The sequence below is a fragment of the Equus quagga genome, chromosome 11, assembly GCF_021613505.1.
Source record: "Equus quagga isolate Etosha38 chromosome 11, UCLA_HA_Equagga_1.0, whole genome shotgun sequence".
Taxonomy (NCBI): Eukaryota; Metazoa; Chordata; class Mammalia; order Perissodactyla; family Equidae; genus Equus; species Equus quagga.
Genome location: NC_060277.1, coordinates 40,896,653 through 40,921,289, shown reverse-complemented (window position 1 = coordinate 40,921,289; position 24,637 = coordinate 40,896,653). Strand labels below are relative to the sequence as shown.

General features: G+C 34.4%; 1 protein-coding gene across 3 annotated transcripts in view; it reads right to left on the bottom strand.

Annotated features, from left to right (window-relative positions):
* The window catches only part of MAP3K7 (mitogen-activated protein kinase kinase kinase 7), a 68,836-nt gene that overhangs the window by 4,625 nt on the left and 39,574 nt on the right, over window positions 1–24,637 (bottom strand). For all 3 annotated transcript variants that reach the window (XR_006890669.1, XM_046676211.1, XM_046676212.1), the window contains 4 exons: window positions 17,757–17,821; window positions 5,702–5,807; window positions 1,127–1,188; window positions 328–443 (listed from right to left, as the gene is read on the bottom strand). Coding sequence is in view for 2 of the 3 variants with exons in the window: in XM_046676211.1 (XP_046532167.1) it covers window positions 328–443; window positions 1,127–1,188; window positions 5,702–5,807; window positions 17,757–17,821 (349 nt within the window). In the remaining variant the exon portion in view is untranslated. The remainder of the gene's footprint in view (window positions 1–327; window positions 444–1,126; window positions 1,189–5,701; window positions 5,808–17,756; window positions 17,822–24,637) is intronic.

Below are 24,637 nucleotides of genomic sequence, written 5' to 3'. Positions count from 1 at the left end.
ACAATCAAATCTTCTAACAATAAATCTAAATAGCTTTTAATATTAAAATTCTGAGAACATAAAAAACATGTTTACGTAGCACCAGTTTATTTTCTGCAGTATTAATACAATATGATACATTCACAAGGGTTGAGTTTTGCATGAGAAACAGCCAGAGAGCTTAAAACTTAAGTGTACACACATATATAAAATCTGAGTTGGAAATACGCTTAATGAGTAATTCTAAAAATTATAAAGTTTTCAAGTCTTCAAACAATATTGCACCTTAACATATTTTAAACTCAAAATACTAATGTGTTTCTATTTTATTCATAAAAGATAACTTACTTTCTCTGCAATAACAATGCAATTTCTGTTTGAACTTTCATATATTCTTGTGCCATTTTACAGTGCTGTTCAAACACTGCCATAGATTCTTTGGAGTTTGGGCATGGTGCTAAAGGCTGAAAATAAATCAGGAATGTTAAGACATAATTAAATCAAATCTTAATATCTAGCTGAGAGTTAAGACAGACACTGATATATTTTTATAGCACTAAAGCAATGACCTTTTAAAAACAAGTTTAAACCATGCCCTAGAAAATCTCAGTGTCCTTCTGTTAGAGTTAGCTCAGAACTTAAATTTACACTTGCTGTTTTAACACTTTTGTTGTTACAGGGACCATGACTCTTGGCTTCAGGTTTTACATTTCAGGTTGCCAGACTGTATTATACCAAAAGACGTTTATAGCTCTCACACTCATGAGGAGACACTGAATTGTATTACTTATATTTTCAGTGAAATGACAATGTATCACAAAATCTACTAAGTAGAAATGAGCTTAAATGGGTTTTGTATTTTAATACACTAAAGCTAAAGAGCAAAAATGCTATTCTTGGCAGTCTTAAACAAAGATATGGGAGTATTTTAAGATGACTGTTAGGATAAGAACATATGATTTTGCCAATTTTAAATGTGATTAACCTAACTGAAAGAATCATTTATTTTAACAAGTTTAAGGAGGTCAACCAAAAGCATAAATAAATGAATATACAATGACAGGAACACAACTGTCAGCTTTAAAGATAAATTCTCTAAACTTTTGCTAAGGAAAAGGTAAATATTCACTGAAAAGTACTCCTTTACCTGCAGTTGGTGATCCAGTGTAAGATAGGCCATTGGGATGGAGTTATCTGATCCATTGGTATCTGGAATTCAAGTATGTATTTTATTTATTTTGTCATAAATAAGTGTAAACAAAAAGCAAGAAAGAACGCATGCAATACTGGTGTCTTTTCCTAAAGTAAAATCAAAGTTAATGCTACTGGTAATAAAAAAAAAAAACTTCTATTTTTGAATTCTCAAGGTAAACAGGATATTGAATTGCCAGAGATAATTAGAATGCAACCATACTCTCATACTTAAACAATATAAGTTGGCTATAAATTGAGTAATATTAAAGCTTTTCGGTCCTTAATGAAAACAAAAACAGTGATATGGGACCTTCATATTTTAAATTTAGATTTCACTGAGACTACCTAAGCAAATCCCAGATCTTTCTTTCCTTGATCCTGCTAACTTTACTATAAGATTGCTATAAGGTCAACTCTGGCAACATAAGTGTTCCTTCACAGGGAAAGAGGGAAAGCAAGAGACACATTCTCTTCCAATGAGTCACCTTCAATTTATACAGATTCTAGTGTGAGCTCCCCATTCCGCCCCTCTAAAGAGAATCACCGCAGAAAATGAGAGATGTTATTGATGGGAGTATATTACACATATGAACAGTATGGGAACTGTGGTTCAACGTCATGCCCAAAACAGTTAAACGGGTTAATTCAAATAACTAGTCAATTTTATCAAACTATAGGGATAGATAACTTTTGATTTGTATTTCAAAAGAGGTAAAACTGCTACAACAACTTGCAAAAGAAGCATGAAATGGTCTCCTCTTAACCTTAACATTTATGTACAACAGTTCCAGAAGCAGGCAGGATAACCCTGAAGTAACATGGACTTTTCTATTTGAGAAGCAGCTGCTTTCCCACTGTTAGTAGAGAATAATTAGGCTAAACAAGTGACTTGTTCAGCCCTTTTTCTGATAAGTAACTCCCTGAAAGAGTGGTGTGGATAAAGGCAAGGTCAGGATGACAGTAAGGCACTGCATCCCATACAATAAAAACTAAGACAGTTTGATGGTTCAGTAACCTCTTAATTTATTGTTGACTGATGTTCTACTTTTTTTTAAGCCACTGAGAAAGTGCTTGCAAGTAACTCCAAAAGCTAAGCTAAATCAGACCAAATGAGATAATGCACGTAAGGAATACCAGGCAATGCTGGCATACGGTAAGCACTAAACACTTAGGGGTAATGGTTATTTTGGTATTAACATGAAATGCAGAATTAGGAAGGAAGGACAATTTTAAATAAGTTTGCATTTTAGATTGAAAAAGTAATGTTTATTAAATACTGTAGTGTGATAAAGAACAAAGAATAGCATTACTCAGTGGAGCCACTCTAAAATCATATACTGACATAAATGTTTTTCTGAAATGGTTAAACAAGAAATACACTTAATTTGTTATTTCTCTGACCAACCCTCTCCTCACCCCCAACAGTAGTTTCAAATTATGCTCCCATGGAACACTATTTTCCAAAAAATTAAAGTTGATTAAAAATGATTCCCCCCGACTTTATGAGAAAAATTAAGGTCTTAAAAGAGTTTTTCCAATTTAACATCTCCACTTCTATTCCTCTTTCTTAAATCTTTGATTTGTGATATGTCTTATTAAACCAGTATCCTCTATTCGATACGTATTCAGAATTAAGTATATCATCAATGCTTCACAGCATTCTGGGGGTGGAAAAAAAAGTCCAAGGATTGTGCTATTCAAATAACTAAAGCCCTTTGATGGTGGGGAACTTAAGGTCCTTTACTGAATTTATTTATTCTCTAAAACCACAAAGTGAGATTTCACTTTCTCAATCATTTAAACTGAAATTTACCTTTTAGTCTCTAATAGCAATATTTGATCACAAGATAGCAAGGTTATTTCATTAAATTTTTTTTAACGTTTCAATTGCTAATCAAATCTAACCTCTTTTCCTGAATGTTGAGACTCACATTTGTTTGGTTAAATTAGGCGCGATATCTTTTCTGGCCCCTCAAACATAATACTTATAACAATCTCATATTCTCTGTGTTCCCTTCATGTAGAATGTTGTCTTCTTTCCGCTTTATGACTAAAGAAAAAATTTCAGTATTTTATGAAAAAGTTGCAGACTATGACAGGTCTTAATTGAATTGACTTCTCTCTTTACTATTACAGCACTCAGCTTGTGCTGCAAATTTAGTATTTTATTACATAAGTTTATTTTTAATGTATTAGTATTAGGACTCTAATCAGATTGCAAGCAATGGGCCACGTCTTACATGTCAATCTTGGCAAAGTACTATGCGTGGAGAAACTCTTTAGTAAGGTTTTCCCTCTGCAGCACCCTCTACTGAGTCTAGGCATCTCTCTCTCTAGTTGCTCTTGGCATATGGATGTCTTTTTCTTTATCCCCACACTATATTATGCATAGAAACACAAGAGCACTTACTATACGCTATGATTGTTAAATCGTTATGCTTTTTATTTTTCTCTGAAAATACATAGAAAACTCTCCCCTTTTAAATTAAAAAAATCTAATTAATTAGGTTTTTTTACTTATAATGCACTTCTGATTTTTTCCTGAGTCAGTGGCCCTTCAAAAAAGAAAAAGTCTTTACCTATCTCTTCCTGTAATTTATTCTATTAGCTTGATTATTAATACTTTCTCTAGAAATAGTGAAAGCTGAACTTCATTAATTATAAACTTAAACCAGAATATCAACTTTTCTAAAATTATATTAAAAATTATTTAAAAATCATAACAATACATTTGCAGTATGTTTCAAGGCAAAGACAAAATTCGATTGATATTGCAACCTGGACATACGTACGATTTCTAGCTATTGATATTTTGTTGTATTTTAGGTCCCAGGAAAGAAAAAAATGATGGGAGTTGGAAGGGTGGGAGAACACATAAAGTGAAAACACAGCAGTTAAGTGAGAGGGACATACGATAATTCTGATTTTACCTTCACGAATTCACAATCTGCCACATGTTGATGGCACGTCTAGATTAGTCTAGGCTGAAGTCAGGAGGCCCTGCCAAGCTGACTACCAGGTCTAGGCAAATGCTGTAATGTCAGGGTCAATGCTTCCTCACCAGAGAGTTTAGGAACCAAAAAGAGCTGATAGTATCTGAATGTTAATGATCAAACCTGTCAAGAGTACCTCTCTGCCTACCTCTGAGGAGAAGCATGTCATGATGAATTCTGCACATGTTCTGAGCAGTGGTGAATGTTCTGAACAATGCTCAGTTGGGCTGTGCTGGGGGTAAAACTCAGAGGAGTTTTTGCCACCACTAAATTTAAACTTACTAAAACTAGAGAGTACACCCCTGGCTAAACATAGTGCTATCTTACATGACACAGAGAAAAGCTACCCGATTAATTTTTAAAATTAAATTATGAACTTGACTAAATCATGCCAAATATCTATAAACACTGTAAGCAGTATTTTAGTTTGTAAAGACAGAAAGCTGACTTTTTAATTTCAACTTAATTGCCACTATTAATAACATAGTTGATCTTATATAAAATTCCGAATGGTTTAATTTTCCAAGGTCTAAGAGCTCATCTTTCCCTCTCTGACATAATAACATATAAATAATAATTTTTATAGAAGCATACAGCTGAGTACTTACCAGAGTATTCTCTGAATGCTAAGGAAAAGTTAATTCCACCAAGGCACAAAATATCCTGCTTATCCATAGTGAAACTATTCTATCACTAGATTTTAAACTAATATTTTGACCAGTTAGTTATTCATGTTAGGGAGTTTTAACACTCTTAACAGGCTTTTTAAGGTCTATTTAATAGAATATTTATATAATTAAAATGAAGTTTCCCTATCAGTTAAAAATGATTCTAAAGGTCAATGGTTAGAAATTTTTCCTCACTAAAATACATGACATCTTGTGTCTTTAAAAATAAAAGACTGAGGGGCCAGCCCCGTGGCTGAGTGGTTAAGTTCGCATGCCCTGCTCTGGCAGCCCAGGGTTTCGTTGGTTTGGATTCTGGGCAGACATGGCACTGCTCATCAGGCCATGCTGAGGCGGCGTCCCACACGCCACAACTAGAAGGACCCACAACTAAAAATACACAACTATGTACCGGGGGCTTTGGGAAGAAAAAGGAAAAAAATAAAATCTTTAAAAAATAAATAAATAAAAGACTGAGATGAAGATAATTCTTTTTACCATTCCGCTGATTTTAGTTATTTAAAAGATAATGAATTTACTACTGTCATCCAGCAGGATGGATCATAATAGGAAAATGGCAGATTGAAGTATCAAATATACAATATCTTCCTATTTGGAAAAATCCCAAAACAAATCTTCAAAATATATGTTTCGTCTCTGGGGGAGAAAATGCAGAGGGCAAGGCAGTCTCTGTCTTGGTACTCAAAAAGACATTTAAAATTTATTGCTAAATATTTGATTTATTAATATGAACATCTAACCTACTGTATAATGCCTGCCTTTGTAAAAATCAGAGTAATGACACAACTAAATGAAAGTAAATATGATGAATTCAACTTCATAATTATAGTGAGGAAATAAACTGGTCACCTGTGGAATCATCAGGGGTCCAGGGATGACTTCGAGCTGGCTTTTCTGAGGTTGGTCCTGAGGTAGTGATCATTCTGATGCTAGGACTGGAGGACCTGCTGCTCACCTGTAGGAAGAAGGGACAAACGGTGATTTTTATTAAAAAAAAAAAAAAGAGAAAATTTCCATTATAAGGCAAAGGACAGACTTCCATTTCTATCAGCAAAGGTTTCAAAACACTCTTGCAAAAACACAAATCCTCTAAGATTATCTATATACAAAATATAAATTTATATATGTGTGTGTATATGAATTCATACTCATTGCCTCCTAAAAATTGATGAGCTTGCAAGAAAGTAACAGAAATGCTCTGAGAACAGAAACAAAGCAGGATCATGAGTCTAGTAAATATTTAAGCTGCTAGCCCTGGTAATTTCATCTGAACCCATGGCCTACAGTTTCTGTGTGGACTGCCTGCTGCACTCAGAAGAACAGGTATTAACTCTTGGGGCTTTGTAGGATGGAGTAAGACTTGCTTGAAGCTAAAACCCAAGAAAGGCTTCACTTTCAGGGAAAGAGGGAATGAGGGAAAAAAAATCTACCCTACAAAATCAGATAGCAAGTAAATTTGTCTGTCTTGGCTCTAGGTGGAGGGGAAAAAAATATATCCATGGGGATCCATAAAAAATTTCCAGAATGGATGGAAGATACAAAAAATCCCAACCACAACAAATTCCAACCAGAAAAAAATCAGAGAAAACCCACAACTTTGAGTTAAACATGGGGCATATTATTGTCAAATTCTAGAAAACAAAGACAAATAGAAGATAGTAAAAAACAGCCAGAGAGAAAAGACAGATTATCCATAAAAGAACACTAGTTAGATTCTCAATAGCAACAAGGGAAACCAGAAGAAAGAAAGAAACCAGAAAGAATATGTCCAAACTGTTAAAAGAAAATAAGTGCTAACCTAGAATTGTTCAGCCAACAAAAATGTGAAGAATGAAGTCAAAATAACATTCTCAGATGAGCAAAAACTGAATCTACCACCCATAAGACTCTTACTGTAAGAATTTCTAAAGCATGTACTTTAGGGAGAAGAAAAATTTTTCCCTGATGGAAGCGCCAAGTTGCAGTCAGGAATATTGGTAAACACAAGGACAAATCTAAATGCTGAAAATATTAAACACTGGAAACAATAACTAACTTACAGAATTACCAAACAAACAAATAAGATGGTACTAAAATCGGAAAAATAACAGCGTAAGTGAGAGGAGTATAGATTTAAAAATCCTTACATTGTTCAGGATGAAGGTAAAGATATTAACTTTAGGTTGGGCATGAGTGTTGAAATTTCACAGGTAATTACTAAAAGTAATAATATACATAACTTCAAATCAGAGAGAAAAATAATGGAATGAGAAATATATTTACTCAATTGAAAGGAAGGAAAAAGGAAAAAAGAGAAAGAAGAGAAAGTATAAAGTAAGAGGCAACAAATTTATCAGTAACCATAATACATGCAAATGGATTAAACTCTCCAGTTGAGACATTTAAAAAATGAGATTGTCAGGCTGGATTAAATGCTGTTTATAAGAGATATATCTAATTCACAGAGACAGAGAAAAGATAAAGGTAAAGGATGAAAAAAGATAACTGGGCAAAAACTACCCCAAATAAAGTTATGTAGCTACATTAATAGCAGAGAGAATACATTTTAGAGCAAAAGAAATTACTACAGAAAGAGATATAATGATAAGTGACAATTCAGAATATAACAACGCAAAATTTATATGCTGTACCCATTAGACTATATGTTGTACCTATACATAACTTCCAAACAGATAAAACAATAAAACTGCAAGGAGAAAGTGACACATTCACCATCGTAGTGAGATATTTTAATACTCCTCTGTAAATGACATATAAAAGCAGACAAAAAATAGAACATGCACACAGTAAAATCTGAACTCCATAAAAAGCAAGCTTGATCTAAAAATATGAACTCCATGCCTAAAAAATGGAGAATATGCATTCTTTTCAAACACTCATGGAACGTTTATGAAAAATGATCATGTACTAAGCTATAAAACAAATCTCAAAAAAGTTAAAAAAAATCTCGTATCACATAAACCATATCTTTTTGTATTGATTCAAAATTAATCTTAAAAACTCCTTATGTTTAGACATTTAAAAGCATTTCTAAATAATTCATTGGTCAAAGAAAACAAAATGGAAATTAGAAATTATTTGAACTGAATGTTAAAATGAATCACGCTAAAACTTGTGAGATGCAACTAAAGAGGGACTTAGAGAAAAACATTTAATTCTAAGTATTTATATGAAAAAATCAGAAGCCGTGACAACTTACAAGCTAGGGATTTAATGTAGTTGGAAAAAGAACCAGGCTATAAGTTTCCCAAAAAGAAATAAAATGGGAGAATACTATAAAAATTTTGTTTAGTAAATTAAAACAAATTTAAAATGAAACGGACAAAGTCCAAAAAACAGATAAATTACCAAAATTTCTACACATTATAGAAAATACCAAGCCCAGAAGATTTTACAGGTGAGTTCTATCAAACATTCAAAATAATGACATTTTCCATCTTACCGAAATTATTCTAGAAAAAAGAAGAAACACTTTCTGACTCATTTTGTGAAGGCAGTAAAACCTGATCAATAAATTAGGACAGTATAAGAAAAACTACTAGCCAACACTTATTCAAGTAGATGCAAAAGTCCTAAAAATTATATTAGCAAATGGAATTTAGCAATGTAAAAACAATACAAATCATTTAAAAAGTTGAAGTTCTCCTAGAAATGCAAAGGTCACTTGAGATTATGAATTCTATTAACCCAATTCATCACATTAACAGATTAAAGGAGAAAAGCCTCAATAGATGCAATAAAAAGTACTTGACAAAATTTAACACCCATTTATGAAACATACATTTAATAAACAAATTCCATTTAAGAGAATTTCTGAAACAGATACATGGTATTTAAAGAAAAGTCTAGAAACATGATATATGATAGAAAATGGTATTGTCGGCTGGTGGGAGGATAACAAGGAGGTCATAGGTGAGGAATACAGAGAGAGAGACACGAGAATTGATCATGTTCCATTTCTTAAGTTGGCTGGTAGGATCATGAACGTTCATGTTATCATCAGGTTTCAGACCTTATATATTAAATATATTATTGTCTATGTATTAATATTTCATATAACATCTCAAAGGACATATAAACTAAAATGGATTTCATAAGAATATTTTTTAAAAGCACCTTTTTTCTTGAAGTGTTACTGAATACCCAAACAGGAGACTCAAAAAAGAATACGGAATATGGAGTTATGTAAAGTAAAACATAAAAAATACATAAATTCATAAAGAATCATTATGTCCAGTTTCAATATGTAAACATAGAAACACTCAAATTAAAGACTGCATCAAGTAAAATGAGAGGCAATACAGTAGTGGAACATACCCTTGTGCAGAGATTAGCAGATGAGAATTCTAATTATGGTGTAATGCCTGATTTAGTTTAGTTCAAGAAGACGTTTTTTTTGGTGAGGAGGATTGTCCCTGAATTAACACCTGTGCCAATCTTCCTCTATTTGTATGTGGGATGCCCCCACAGCATGGCTTAACAAGCTGTGTGCTAGGTCTACACCCAGGATCTGAACCTGAGAATCCCAAGCTGTTGAAGTGGAGCAAGTGAACTTGACCACTATGCCACTGGGCTGGTCCCTACTTCAAGAAGTCTTGCTTTCTTTATCTGGTGAAGGGTCGGGGCTGGGTTAAGGATGTGATAACCTGTAGTGTTCCATCCAGTGCGAAGATTCTATTATTTTAAGCCTTGGAAACTCACAATAGATTGAGGATACTAAATAGTGAAAGACACTTTTATAACACTTTCAGAGATAAAAATCTTAAAATGATTTTGAAGAAAAATTGATGGAATATTACTTTCATCTTGGGTACCTATTGAAATTGCTTCAAAAATTCCAAAAGCTTTTCTATACCATAAACAATTTTAAATCCCTTATCAGATTGGTCTTTCCAAAACCTTAGCTCATTCCCACCACACTTATAAAGGTGCCCTATATACCACACTGCTCATTCTGTTCTTCTCTCCTCCTTGTTAATTCCTCTCCAACCTGTAAGGCTCAACTCAGGTTCCCTTCAACACTATGTGGTCATTCTTGATATAGCCCTGGTTCTTGGTGCCCAAAGCCAGACCCTGTGTTTGAGGGTGAGGAGTGCTTAGCAGTGTGCAGAACACAAAACGTTCATTTACTGATTGTTATTGGATCAGGTCTGAAATTCTCACCCTGGCATTCCTCACCCTCTTATCTTACCTAGCCAGACCATCTCTTCTCTGACAATTTAAGCTCTCATTTCCCTTCCTACTTTTAATGTTGACCCCATATTCATTCAAGGATAACACGGTGTAGTGCAAAGAGAAAGTACAAAACTGAACTACACAAAGCTGCCATTTTTATAGGTCAAAAACAGTCAAATATCAGCAAATTCATGTGACTTAGTCAAAAACTTCGGAGACCTGAGTTTCAATCTCAGCTCTGCCATTTACAGCTGTGTGAACTTGAACAAGTAACTCAGCCTTCCTGAGCCTTAGGCTCCTCATTTACCAAGTATGGATGAGAAGAAGTAATAGTTAAGAAGTCAGGCCCTGGAGACAACACAATCCAGAGTTTGAGTCTCTGGTTTGCCATTTATTAGCAGTGCGGCTTCAGGTAAGTTATTTAATTTCTAAAACTCAATAATAAAACAATGACATTATTACCTACCTCATCAGGTTGTAAAAAATCAAACGAAATAATGTATCTGAAGTGTCTTGACACAATAAAAATGCTCACTAAATGGTAGATAATTAGGTTGTTGTAAATATAAGAATATATGAGACTTGTAACACCTAACAATACACTTTCTAGATCAAAATCACAGTTCTTTCATAAAATATATTCAGTGACTAAACTCTATCACAAAGACATTTTCTCCTTTGAATTTTGGCTGTATTTATAGTCCATTCCTACATAAACTTCAACTTGAGCTGGAAATGCTTTATATTACCCTCAAAGTTGTGATTCCTCAAAATCATTATAATCTCTTAAAGGCAGAGACCATGTGTACTTTTATATTATATTCCCCAGGATTTAGGAAACTGCTGAATATACAATAACCACATAATAAATACTCATTGAGTAAAATGGCAACATAAGCTGCTGGCACTCAGATGTAAGATTGGTGCTTAGGCTTATTTACCTTTTGTATATAAGAAGAACAAGAATATACACCAAAGAGAACCATGATGAAATATATCACTCTTACTTTTAGGATGCTGCTACCCTTGGTTAACAAGTACAGATATTATGACATTATTCTCGAGTCCTTTTAACCTTCTTTGACTGAGCGCAAGTCTTGATGATTTAAGAAAAGTACAGTGAGGGGCTGGCCCTGTAGCACAGTGGTTAAAGTTCCACATGCTCTGCTTCAGCAGCCCGGGTTCATGGGTTCAGATCCCAGGTGTGAACCTACACCAGCACTCAGCCATGCTGAGGTGGTGACCCACACGGAAAACAGAGGAAGACTGGCACAGATGTTAGCTCAGGGCTAAGCTTCCTAAAGCAAAAAAAGAGGAAGATTTGCAACAGATGTTAGCTCAGGGTAAATCTTCCTTACCAAAAAAACCCCACAAAAAAACAAAAGAAAAGAAAAGAATAGTGATTTGACAATAGTTATAATTTCTATTTTTCTTCAAAGTGCTAGCAGGGGAGGGTTTCAGAGTCAACCTAATTTTATGCTAATATTCTTACTTTAACATTTTAAGAGAAGAAATTAAGAGCTTGTGACATGAGACTCAATATAAGTTACGAGAAATTAAGATACAGTATGAGCTAAGAATTAGGTTTACATAATATAAGAATGGAATGGATTTTTGTCTATTAAAAAAAGGCCACTGAACATTTGTTACATTAAAACAAATAATCCTATTTGGACTTAATATGAATTATAGTATTCATTAAGTTTAAATATTTCTAAAAGAATTCTTTGCTACTTATTTCTTTTCACCTTCTACTTTCCAAAAAACTATTAGACAGCAGCTCATGTGCACACTACTCATTGGTTCTACTTGAGACTTCCTCTAGCTATGAAACTAAGAAATAAGGATAACATTTTTAGGTCAAGTTTCAAAACTGGTCTTTCTTTAAAGCTACAAGAAAAGTTATAATGAGTTAAATTTAAATCCATAAATTAACTAAGTCTTTATATTTCAAGGAATTGGTATTTCAATGAATAATATAATATTCTAACATGTTTGTAGGAAAAAAACTGAAGAAATATTTAAAAACAAGCCATAACTATTTTTTGAGTACTTTAAAAATACAAGACACTAATAAGAGCAACAGGTAATACCTGACAATAAAAAAAAAATCAAACTAGTTTGTGGGTTAAATTTATGTTACTGCTTACAACCCATTACAAAAAAAGTCTTTTACAGAAGCTATTAGAAAAATTCACTGTAAAATTCTGATGGCCATAAATGCTCTCAAACTATTAAAACTCATTTAGGTTGCTCCTTCCTTCAAGACATTTACAACTACTTTATTCTATTCTCATATAAAGTGCAAAGTTTAAGGATATAGAGAAACTTGACTTACCACAAGGATTGAATACGAAGGTGGTTACGAGAGTACAGAAATGCCACAGCAATTTAAGGCAGCAAAAGAATACTAAGCCAAATTTAAACCACAGGGGCAAGTTATCATGAGCAGCCATGAAGCCGAACTGGACTTTGACCAGGACTTTATCTCTATATTTGTAAAAAGGAATTGGGAGTTATTTTCAGGCAAAAATAAAGCTATGCTTTTTATGTCTCACCTGAAAGACTGGGAAAATATTTTCATAAGTCAAGAATTCATGGCCAATGCTGCTATTTAGACTGACATTTAAAAGCTATTTAAAATCCCCAGAAATCTCCTTAGTTGCTAAAATTATACAAGCACAAAACAGAGATTAAATGTTGATTTACATGATATTCTTGCTTACGGTAACAGCTGAATAATATAAATATTAAAAAGAAATGGGAATCAGTTGGTAATGTGGATTTATAAGGGTACTTCCGTCATTATGATAGTCACAGATAATTCCATTGACTCTATACATGACAGGGCATACTGAAAACACTGTTTCTAATCTGAAGGCATAGGCTCAACCTAATTCTAGCTTCATTATAGTTCATTACAAGAAAATTTAAGAATTTCATTATTATATGTTCTTTAAATTCTCCAACAGAAAGGTATACTATGAACCAGGAATTATTTAAAACTGATTTAGAGCTTTAACAGAAAATTATTTACACTAAAGGAGGTGCAGACTGAGGATGAACAAAAGAAGTAATATAATAAATGATATCACTTAAATAAATAATAGCAATGCAGGATAATACATCTCTTGATATGTGATAAAAGGCCTTTAAGGCAAATACTTTTCATGATCCCTGACAGAAGCTTCCTTTATGACACACAAAGAACAGAATGCCAATGGATTTTACTTCCTTCCAAGTGCTACTTGGAAAAAGTATTTCCGGAGAGTAACACACTATAGTGAGAGCAGGAAAGTGGTAAAAGCTCTGGGAGGCACTCTATGAGGAGACAGGCACACAACATGTATTAAGCATCTACTGTGTGTCTGGTACTTTCACGTGTTATAAGAACCCCAAGGGGTGGGTGTCGTGGTCCCCATTGGGAGATAAGGTTGCTGAAGCTCAGGGAAATTAAGGAACTTGCCCCAAGTAACATATCTGCCTAGTAAAAGTAGATTCTAAAGCCCATATAGAAATACAGTAGTATGTCTAATTGTCGAAATAATCATAATTGTATCATCTTGCATTTGTGACTTTCACTGACTGCAGTCCCCTCCAAGAGAAATCTTAAAAATAGATCAATATTGGATACCATTCCAGAAGGGGTATGCAGGCATATGTGAGAATGTATCATTTTAGTGAAACATAGAAAGGCTCAACCAGATGTATAAAAAATAAATTTGTACAGTCATGGGTAGAAATTTATTACCAAGATGGGTTAGCCTTGCTCAACAATATGATATAGCTAAAACTCATCATCACTGAAAACTATATTTAAATAATTAATGATGATGCAAACAGAAGCCAAAATACTTGAAACTGAAGAGATCTAGGCTTACTTTAACATGCCTTACATTCAGTTTTATAGGCAAGATGGAATGATAGAATGTAGAGTCTGTGTGCTCTGGAATCAGATCCGGATTCAAAACTTGGTTGCAGCAATTACTGGCAATGTATTGGAAGTAAAAGACCTAGGTGAGTTTCTTTAACCCTTAGTTTATCCATTTGCAAAATGAGGAAAATAAAAAGTATCAAATTTATAAGGTTAAGACTTAAATAATATATATTAAAGGGCTGACTGGCACAAAGTTGGTGCACAATAAATAAATTGTAGCTGTTATTACTGTAGTTCTCTAATTGATGTGGGCATAAGTCTGATCTGCCCAAAGAAGCTCCTTGGGGACTGCACCTTCTCGGTACTGTCAACGCCCCCCAACCAAAGAACACTAAGAACGCATCTGTAGTGGGATGAGTTGGGTTTAATATTCATTGCAGTGAAGCAGAACGAACACTCGCCATGGGGCACTTTGCGGTGTCTCAGTAAGAGGGTTTTAGAAAGAGCTTATTATAGGATTTGGGCTTTTGTTGAGTGATTTTAGAGGGGCTCCAAGAAACGATGGGTTCATTCTAGATTGGCTACTGTCACAAAGTAGGGGCAATTCTACAGGGAGGGCAGAACAGAGCAAGGATAAAGCTGCACTTGGTAAAGAAGGAGCAGTCACTCACGTCAGCTGGGAGAGGGCAATATTTGGTATCTTGTGGGTGGCACAGTGACATTTTTGTCTGTGCTTAGACAATATTATAAAATGGTCTTGTTTTGTTTCACTTTATCATGGTCTCAGCACAACCTTGTCTACTGGCATTCTGAGAAACTGCTTATGCCTTGCTTCTAACCCACTGAGGTCTCAGTGTCAGACCAGTTCCTGGACATGAGACGCTCCTTTTTTCTTTCTCAGTATCTTTTCGAAGTATCTAGGAAGCAAGATCCATTACGTGTGCTTAAGAAGCTTTCTGAATTAATAAAAACCTGAGTTAATCAATTTAAAAGTGAGTTGTATGTTGTGAGGATGCAATCTTTTACACAACTACTTTTAATTAAGAAGCTTGCTTCGTTCACGATTCCTCTCAATAGGAATGGCAGTATAAAAACAACCAATTTCATTGTAGTTTACAGATGGAAAGTCTAAGTGATTTCATTAAGATCAGCCTTGAATCAAGAGGCAAAGTACAAACTCTGGTCAGTTCCCTTTCCTCTATGAGATGCAATGTTAAACTGTATTAGTAAGTTCTCTCTTTTCCTCTGATGATTGTACTGGGTGGGCAAATTCTTTTCTTCATGCTCTTTATCAATTTCTGTGGCCAAAACAAACAAACAAAAAACCTCCATGCATCTGTGTAATCATTGCTTTTGTTGTTAGCACTGTTGAGTTGATTCTGACTCCTAGTGACCCTGTGTACAGCAGAGCGGAACCCTGCCCACTCTTTTTCCACCATCCTCTCACCTTCCGGTGCTGTATCAGACAATGCTCTGCTGCTATTCACAGGGTTTTCACAGCCAATTTTTCGGAAGTGGGTGGCCAGGTCCTTCTTCCTAGTCTGTCTTAGTCTGGAAGCTCCACTGAAACCTGTCCACCATGGGTGACCCTGCTGGTATTTAAAATACTGGTGGCAGAGCTTTCAGCATCACGGCAATATGCAGCCGCCACAGTATGACAATTGACAGGTGGGTAGTGAGGTCCCAGACCTGGAAATGAACCCGGGCCATGCTTGTGAGAGTGCCAGATCTTAACCACTAGACCACCAGGGCTGGCTACTTATTGCTTAGTCCAGACTTTAACAAGACCTGTACCTTCAATTTTGAAAATCCATATTGTGCACACTTTTCTCCTTAAAATAATGAATGTTATTTCAAGAGCAATTAAAAAGATTCTATCATAACATTTTCGGGGGAAAATGCTTTCATAGTACATTAGAATTACTGTTAGCCATTCTCATCCTGAACTGGATATCAGGCATTTTAAGCTTGTAATACTTAAGTAATTTTGAAAAAGTTGATCAATTTTAAGCACTGGCTATACAATGGCCATATATCATCTGTTTTAGAACAGGTGTTATTACCATATCAAACTACCCTTCACTCCAAATCTTTCGGAGCAGTCCATGACAACTCATGCAAATGACGGTCCCACAACCATAGTCTGCCTCAGTTCCAGTGTTTTACTACCTGCAGGTGTTGTAAATAAAAGGGTAACATTCATAATCTCAATACAGAACTTGTGAAGAAATAAGTAAGGCCTGGTGTGGTGAGGTCAGTCCTGAATGACAGCAATGCCTTTATTATGGAGCACAGAGAAAAGCACTCGCACTAGCGGATGCCCCTGAATTATCTTAGAGCAAGCTTCTCATTCCTAGTCAAAGGGGGAACACTTGGCTAGAGTTTCTCATAACTGGAATATCAATGGCAATAGTAAACAGGGTTAAAAAGGCTGAGCTCATCAAGCCTCTAAGGAATCAAAGCAAATACCAGATGTCAAACTGTTACTAAATGCCCTGATTAACGCTTCAAGTATTTGAAGGCGAGAAAGCAGGGAACTTCATTCAAAAGTTCTGGGGTCTCACAAAAGCAGATATACTGAAAAAGCTGTTATTAAATAAATGAAATCAAGATTTAACATCACTTAATACCATAAAACACATAATACATTAATGTGTATATATGTATAAATATTTTATGTATGTGTTTGTATACACGTGTGTGTTTAGGCATTGTGAGAAGTAAAAATATTTCCTAATATAAACGAAGATTAAGGATATTTATCATTTAAACATCTCAAGTGGTTTTTGTTAGTTAAGCTGATGGCTATAAAGGGCTTTCAAATTTTTATTAACGACTACAAAGAATCTCTGGAATTTAAAGTATGATATAAAAATGAAATAATATTAAAACACCTATCTAGGATGAAAAGTACTAATACATTTTACCATAAATTAAATCACACTGTTTATAATACATAATCCTATAATTTTACATGAATATAGACCATAATGTGATACTTTTATTACTTCAGATGCATGCTGTGCTCATAAAATTTATTTCAGCACAACTGAAAACAAATCAATAACAAACCCCTCATAATTAGTTCTCATTTTAAGCATATGATATAAATTATATATGTCGTTTATTAACCTGAATAACAGAAAAGAAATAATGACTCAGCTGCTACTTTTATATACTTGGTTGGTTAAAGCTCTGTACTAGTCAGAAATGGCTTAAATTCTAGCACCGTCTGGATCATCTACAAAGAAGCAGTGATAGAGATCAGGGGAGTTCAGAAGAGCATCCAGAAATATAAGATGAAGAATGAAAACTTTACCAACTGGGAGAAAAGTCTTTCTAGAGTTTATCCATCTGCTTGGTAAATATTGTCTTAAGAATATTTCACAAAAATATAAATCCAGTGAAATGAAAAATTACCAGATTAGTCCTCCAGGTATGTCAGTACCTATGTGATCCCAAAGAAGTGACATCGTATTGGGGAAATATTTATTCCCCTCATTAGTTAAAAGGAGACAATACTAATGATTCACTTTAGAGACAATGATAATGACAAATTGTTAAATTACAAAACTGAATACTTCCTTATTAAAGCATATATAAAAACCAAATAACAGATAGAGAGCACTATTGAATTAATCAATCTCTCATAAATTATCCTTCAAGTTAAATTAATAATAGCATCTATAATTTTTTTTCTAAGTATTTAAGTTCAATTGGCAACGAACTCTATTACAATATTAGGTCAACTCATAAAACTAATTTTGCAGAGTATATATATATTATACTTAATTCTTGATTTCTGCCCATTATTATTCTTCAAAGACAGAGAATTGGAATGTTAAGTCTTACCTGACCAGGTTCTGTTCCAGTAACAGTCAAGTCTTGGATGGATCTACGTCTTGGCTGTCCGTTGCCTTTGAAAAAATAAAAAAAGTAAAATATTGAAATTTATTCAAGCAGACAATAAGGGTGTTAACTGCTACAGTAGGCAGTTGGAATTTGTTGCTCCTTGGATCTACACGAAATGTTTGTAGGAAAAAGAATAAGTGACTTTATTATAAACAAAACAAAACAAAACAACCCAAGAAAACCCCCAGAAAGATAAGGAAAGGAAGAGAAACACCTGCAGTGTTTTAACTCAAAAGCTGCTGGCCTACAACAAAGTATGTCCTAACACAATAGCCACCCCTACCACACGAATAGCTGCTGGACTCTCTTCCACCATCTTCTGCCATGTATTTAAATAGATGAATGCTTGGGGGCTGGGGCTGATGACGGCATCTATTTCAAGGGCCTTACGTTACAGTTTCTACAGCAAGACAGCTAGCAGGTTGTAAGACATGACTGAGTTTAACCAACAGCAATATCTTGTTCTGTTCAAGGCCTAAAAGAATGTGTAGGCTTAAATTCATTATACCAAGTCACACTTACTTAATCCCATTAGTCTTCGTCAGAATCTGGTAATTTATTATTTGTGAAAAACTTCTCTTTAATTTCCTACCAGAGATGAATGACTCTTATTCCATTCCCAAATATATAGCTTGTAGAAATGGGCTACTGTGTTAATGCTGCTTTAGGAACTTCTATGCTAATAATAATTTAAAAATCAGTTTATGAAAGAATTCTACAAATGTAAGCCTTCAGCAAAATAGAATGAATTAAGCAATAGCCTCACTCAGATTTTTATTTGGGAATATGGCTGTTTACACATTATCTTCTAAGATGAGAGATCAGCTGTCTAAAAGAAAACATCAAAATATTATGGGTAACGGCTGACACGATACTCAAAATTCTTTTGACTCTTAAAGTTATATTACGTAGTTTCTCAACTAGTGGGCAGCACTCAAAACATGCACTGTAATAGCTGTGGCCTGAGTGGCAGAAAGAATTCATTCTTAAAAGTTTATATTTCCATGATCCCTAGTAACTTATTTTAACCACTCAGCAAAATAATTTAGCATCTTAATCCATGTGATCCCATTATTATTTGGCAAATAAACTAAAAGGACCTTACAACAGAATAATGATGTTTTACTAATACGTGTAGTGAATATAAAAACTCAAATTTACAGCCACCCTTGAAAGTGTAAGACATCATCACTCTTTTTCATTTTAAGCTATGCTTTAGAATTCTTTGCATAATCTTAACTCAAATTTACTTCAAATTTCATTCTGTTCCAAGTTCCAACTTTTGATTACAAATTAATATAACAACAAACTGCACATTTATTGAATCAGGCACACTAAGATACTTTTGTGAAAACTTTTAACCATCCCTGTTTCCCAAGGATAAAAAGGATCGCTACCACTGTGACTAATCAGCAATTTTAGGCACATTTCATTCAACACAATCATTCTAAAATTAGCTTAGATGAGACAGGCTTGTAAAAGTGTCTGGAATTCTCTTTTCAGATTAGCAACATTTGTGAATCTGGGGAACCACCCAGCACATGTGTCTAAAAATCATTACATCATCATTGCAATAACAACAAAAACAAACTCATATCTAGGTGGGGGTAGGAGGAAAGGGAAGTAAAAACTTTTAAGGAAGTAGAGTAAGGAAGAGCTGAAAGTTAATAAATGCCAAAAAATGAGAAATCTTCAAGCTACAGCATGAGTCAAAGCAAGCAATATCAGGCAATGCATTTTAATTAGCACAACCATGGCAGAAACCATCTGGCACATCGTTCACACAAAGCAAAAAAGGACTGCAATCAACAAATACTTGTTGCTCCAACATTAAGTTTTAAGTCACAATTTAGAAATATGAATGTAAAAAAATCAAACTCCTATTATTGCAAATGAAAATTATTGGATGTGTTCTCAGTAAACTTTGATTGATTCTGACTTTTTTTGCAACTAAATACTATTGAGAAACTCGCTTATTTTACATTTTTTTCATGGTTCTTTGATACGTGCACATCTATGTTACACATGGTAGTATAAATAAAAAAAAGTAGAAACAAGGGGCAATATGATGTCAACAGATGCCTAATCAAGGAATCTAAAACCTGCAAATGATGTCCTGAGTATTCTTATGCATCGAATTTTGGAACTTTTATGACTCATGATAGAGAACAAATATTTTTTAGAATAACTTTTTACTAAGTAAGATCAACAAAAGAAATACACTACGTCTCTAGCCCATCCTACCCATCACACCCCTCAAAAAAGAAAGGGTGATTAGAATAGCAGTTATAGATCAATTCAGTTACTTTTACAATAATGTCACAAAAACAAACTCTCTCTTCAAAAAGCTGGTCCTTCAAGTACAACTCATTTCCTGAGCTGGTATGTGAACACAGAGTCCCTCCAGAGACTGCTGGCTTAGGTCCCAGTCACTTCTATGGTTTTTCTTATTGGTTTAAGTAAGCTCATAGTTTTCCTTACCTTAACTACGTTTATTTTCTATTTTCCAAACTTCCTGAAGACTCTCTTCACGTAAAAATCAACACTACATTTTCCTGTAGTCATCTCTTAACCAAAATGTTGGAAATTTTGAGATTCATAAGTTTTGAATATTAAAAATTATGGGATACTGCTCTCTTTATGTGTAAAATACACAAGATTTAAAAAATTTGTACAGCACTATACACTGCAGTACTATATTATTATTTCATGGTAAAGTGAATGTGTAATTTAAAAATATACATTCTTGTTTAGGCTGCCATAAATTTCATATTTCTTCACTAATTTCAACAAATTCTGCATTATTCCTCAGAAAGGCCCTTCGGGGTATTTTTTTTCTCCTCCCAAAGGAAAGTAATTACTATTGATGAGTTTTGCTTTCTAATAAACCAGCTTTATTAGGTTAGAGTTCAATTTTTTTCTTATGGATTTTTTTTTTAAAGATTTTATTTTTTTCCTTTTTCTTCCCAAAGCCCCCTAGTACATAGTTGTATATTCTTCGTTGTGGGTCCTTCTAGTTGTGGCATGTGGGACGCTGCCTCAGCGTGGTTTGATGAGCAGTGCCATGTCCGCACCCAGGTTTCAAACCGACGAATCACTGGGTGGCCTGCAGCGGAGTGTGCAAACTTAACCACGGGGCCGGCCCCAATTTTTTCTTTTTTTTTAAAGATTGGCACCTGAGCTAACAACTGTTGCCAATCTTCTTTTTTTTCCCCCTGCTTTTTTCTCCCCAAATCCCCCCAGTACATAGTTGCATATTCTAGTTGTGGGTCCTTCTAGTTGTGGCATGCGGGACGCCACGTCAAGATGGCCTAATGAGTGGTGACATGTCTGCGCCCAGGGTCCAAAATATTCACTGACAGGTCAGACAAACTTCCCTATTTGGCCACAATACAGATTTTATTGAAGGTGAGGTGGCTACACATGGCAGAAGCAGGTACAGTATATCTCAGTATAGCTCTCCTTGGGCCTCAGCATCCCTAATCAAAGGTTTACAATGCTAATGACCCTATCTGTGCAAGGCAGGAACTTGCCAGATCTAGCAAAGCTCAATTCTTTCTATCTCGTCTATTCCTATTGGCACTGCACTATTCAGGGAGGGAAAATTGCAGTAATAATCTACATACTTACAGTTAAAGGAATGTTTATAAACATTAGTATGTACTGGTTCCTGAACCAAATATAGTATTAGAATGGTTATATTCTTTTCCTGATAAAGCAAAATACTGCCCAGGTGTCTCTGAACAGATCTCAGCCCCAGTGTCCAGCATTCTATAAAGCCCTACAGAATGCCCCTTCCACCCCTCATCTGTTCGCCAGTTAACTAAGATAGGTGAAACTTCTGAAGGAGAACACCACCACATAAGTATTAGAAACCTGCCATTTACCTTTCCGTTAAATATGTTTGGGCCTTTCTATATTCTACTTAACTACTTATATTCTTTAAACAAGCAATACACAATTAAAGCTAAATGTCCCTGACCAGAATTAAAAGTGAATATTCCTTAAATTTTTCTCAGTTAAGAGATCAAAATGCAGCTGAAATCATAAAGACACCTCAAGTTTCTTTTCAGCTTTAAGAATGATATTACAAACAATAAATATCAATTAAATTCAGGCTCTTCAGAGACCTGGGCAAAAATATTTTATATATTTCAGTAAGACTGACTCAAAAACATTTGCATAGTCAATCTTTTTTTATCATATCCTTAAAAACAGTTCGCAAGACAAAATTCTCTTTGATTAAAGCATTCTATCACTCTAAAATGTTATGCCATATTATTTTAGCCTTAGAAATAACAAAAGGTATACTAAAGCACCGCTGTTCGAGGTTCTCAAACAGAAGCACATGAAGGCAGTGCTTATCTATAGCACAGATGAAAGAATTTTCAAGCGCTTAAAATGAAATCAAGCCTTATAATGCAGTCTTAAATAAGAAAAAAATTCAGAACTACTGACTACGCTGTTATAATATTAATAAAAACTGTTTAAATATAAATTTCTACAAAACTTGCCAATTTAGTTAATTTTTTAAAAGACATTTTAATATACTATAGTTACAACAGTCATACACTATCAGTATTTGGAAAATTTACTTTTGCAAATCACATATTGGAAATTTATTTCATTTTGTAACAGCAATCAATCTTGTATAAACTATGTACAGGAATTTTATATTAGAGAGGAAGTCCAGAAGCCTAATGTTACAATTAAATCTTTTACAGGTGGTATGCATATATGTATTTAACAGTAGTCTTTCCTGGTGGATTTCAAAATGCATTATAATCACAGTTGATTTCCTTAAGTGCTATACCTATGCACACAAGGACTCCAGGGCAGGACTGCTCATCTTCCTTGATTACTGATGCTGGAGCCAAGAACAAAATCTGCTTTCTTAACTACTCGGTCTCTTACTCTATGCTTTAAACTGGAAAAAGTTGTTGCTCCTGTTTTGTAACTTTTTGACATTTTACTTGTTCATCTTTGACATCTGGATTTTTAAAAGAAACGTAGAATTTAGGTATTCTTTTAATATCCGATCAAATGCTATTATGAGAATGTGTTAATATAGTTTCACAATTCATAAGCCCTATTTCATTTGAGTACTTAAGTTGAAGAAGGGGGGAAAATAGATCCTTGGAAGCTTGGAAAGTAACAAAAACAAAATGTGGGAAAGTCAAGAAAATTCAAGTAAAATAACCAAATAAAAATCCATATTCTTGGGGCCAGCCTGGTGGCTCAGTGGTTAAGCGCCCATGTTCCGCTTTGTTGGCCCAGGGTTTTCCGGTTTGGATCCCGGGTGTGGACGTGGCACCGCTTGGCAAGCCATGCTGTGGCAGGTGTCCCACATATAAAGTAGAGGAAGATGGGCACGGATGTTAGCTCAGGGCCAGTCTTCCTCAGCAAAAGGAGGAGGATTGGCAGCACATGTTAGCTCAGGGCTAATTTTCCTCAAAATAAAAAAAAACCAAAAAACCCCCACATATTCTCATTAAAGTCTTGGAGGGAAAAAAAAATTAGAAAAATTTACAGCAATCCAATAATCTGCCACCCATTTTCTTTTCTTTAAATAAAAGTAATACGAATTAAAATGTACTGGCAGAAAAGAATAAAGGACTATGCTTTTAAAACTTTAACTTTTAATGGAAAACATTTAAGAAAGCCTATTTCCTTTTCTCAAAGTCCATTCCAATTTATCAGTTTATCATCTTCAATAAACAAATGGATTAGAAAACTGCAGGTCAAATGGCTTAAACCCTGGGCAAGAAACTTCTACATTTACATTTACTCTGCTTAGGTAGCACACTGTTACTTGGCAGGACCTTCTCCACAAATGAAGAGTTAGAAAAAAAATAATACCGTATTGGTAACTTACTTTTAACTATGTGTCTTGCTTGGTAATAAGAAGCCAGCCTGCTCTACAGGCACTCTTTGTGAGCGGTGGGAAGCAGAAGGGAGGGTTATCCATACTGGAGTTTGCTAATACTTCTTCAGAGCCAGGGCAATGTAAAAGAAGTATAAAAAATTATGTAGTTTGATCCATAGGAAGTCCTAAGGTATTAAAGGCCCATTTTTGTATGACCCGAGAGACTACTAAATTGATGAAGATTGTTGTTAGCCACAGTCTGCTTGCTCTTTCTCATAGGAACGATGGCATAGTATAAAACAGTGTTGAAGAGCAAGCAAAAAACAAAAATTGAATTCGTTTACCTATGACTAGGTTAGGCATTTTAGTCATTATAAAGATGTATCAAAAAAATTCTCTAGAGTAATAGGGTGATTTAAAAAACTTTAAAACTTGGTTTTTAAAAAATGCAAGAAGCAAGAAAGTTCAGAAAAGATAAATTTGTACATTGCCAATAAATAAACATAAAAATTTTTGTAATGCTTAAAGGAATGCTATTAAGAGAGGCAGCTCATTCCAAGAAGTACATTAGATTCAGTATACTGCCCTTGGCCAAAGGAAAGTATTACTTAAATTACTTATCCATAAAAGACAAAAAATATAGCTATGTTTTAAAAAATGCTAACTGGGATCCAATGCCAATTAATACCAGTTTGGATACATCAAGAAGTATCTGGTAACTCCACAGAACTTGTGGGAAATCAACTTTGAGGAAAAAAATTTTAAAAAGTATTAAGAAATTTGGAGAATTAAACCTCATTCTCCTTTATAATTAAAATGGCCACGTAAGACATTTGAGATATTCCCAAAGTGTGGGTTATACTGAATTTTAAAATACAATCTAAGAACAAATTAATGTTTGGTTTTTATGTCCAATTGTCTCAAGTCTAGTGCTTGCATTCTTTTATTAAAGAAA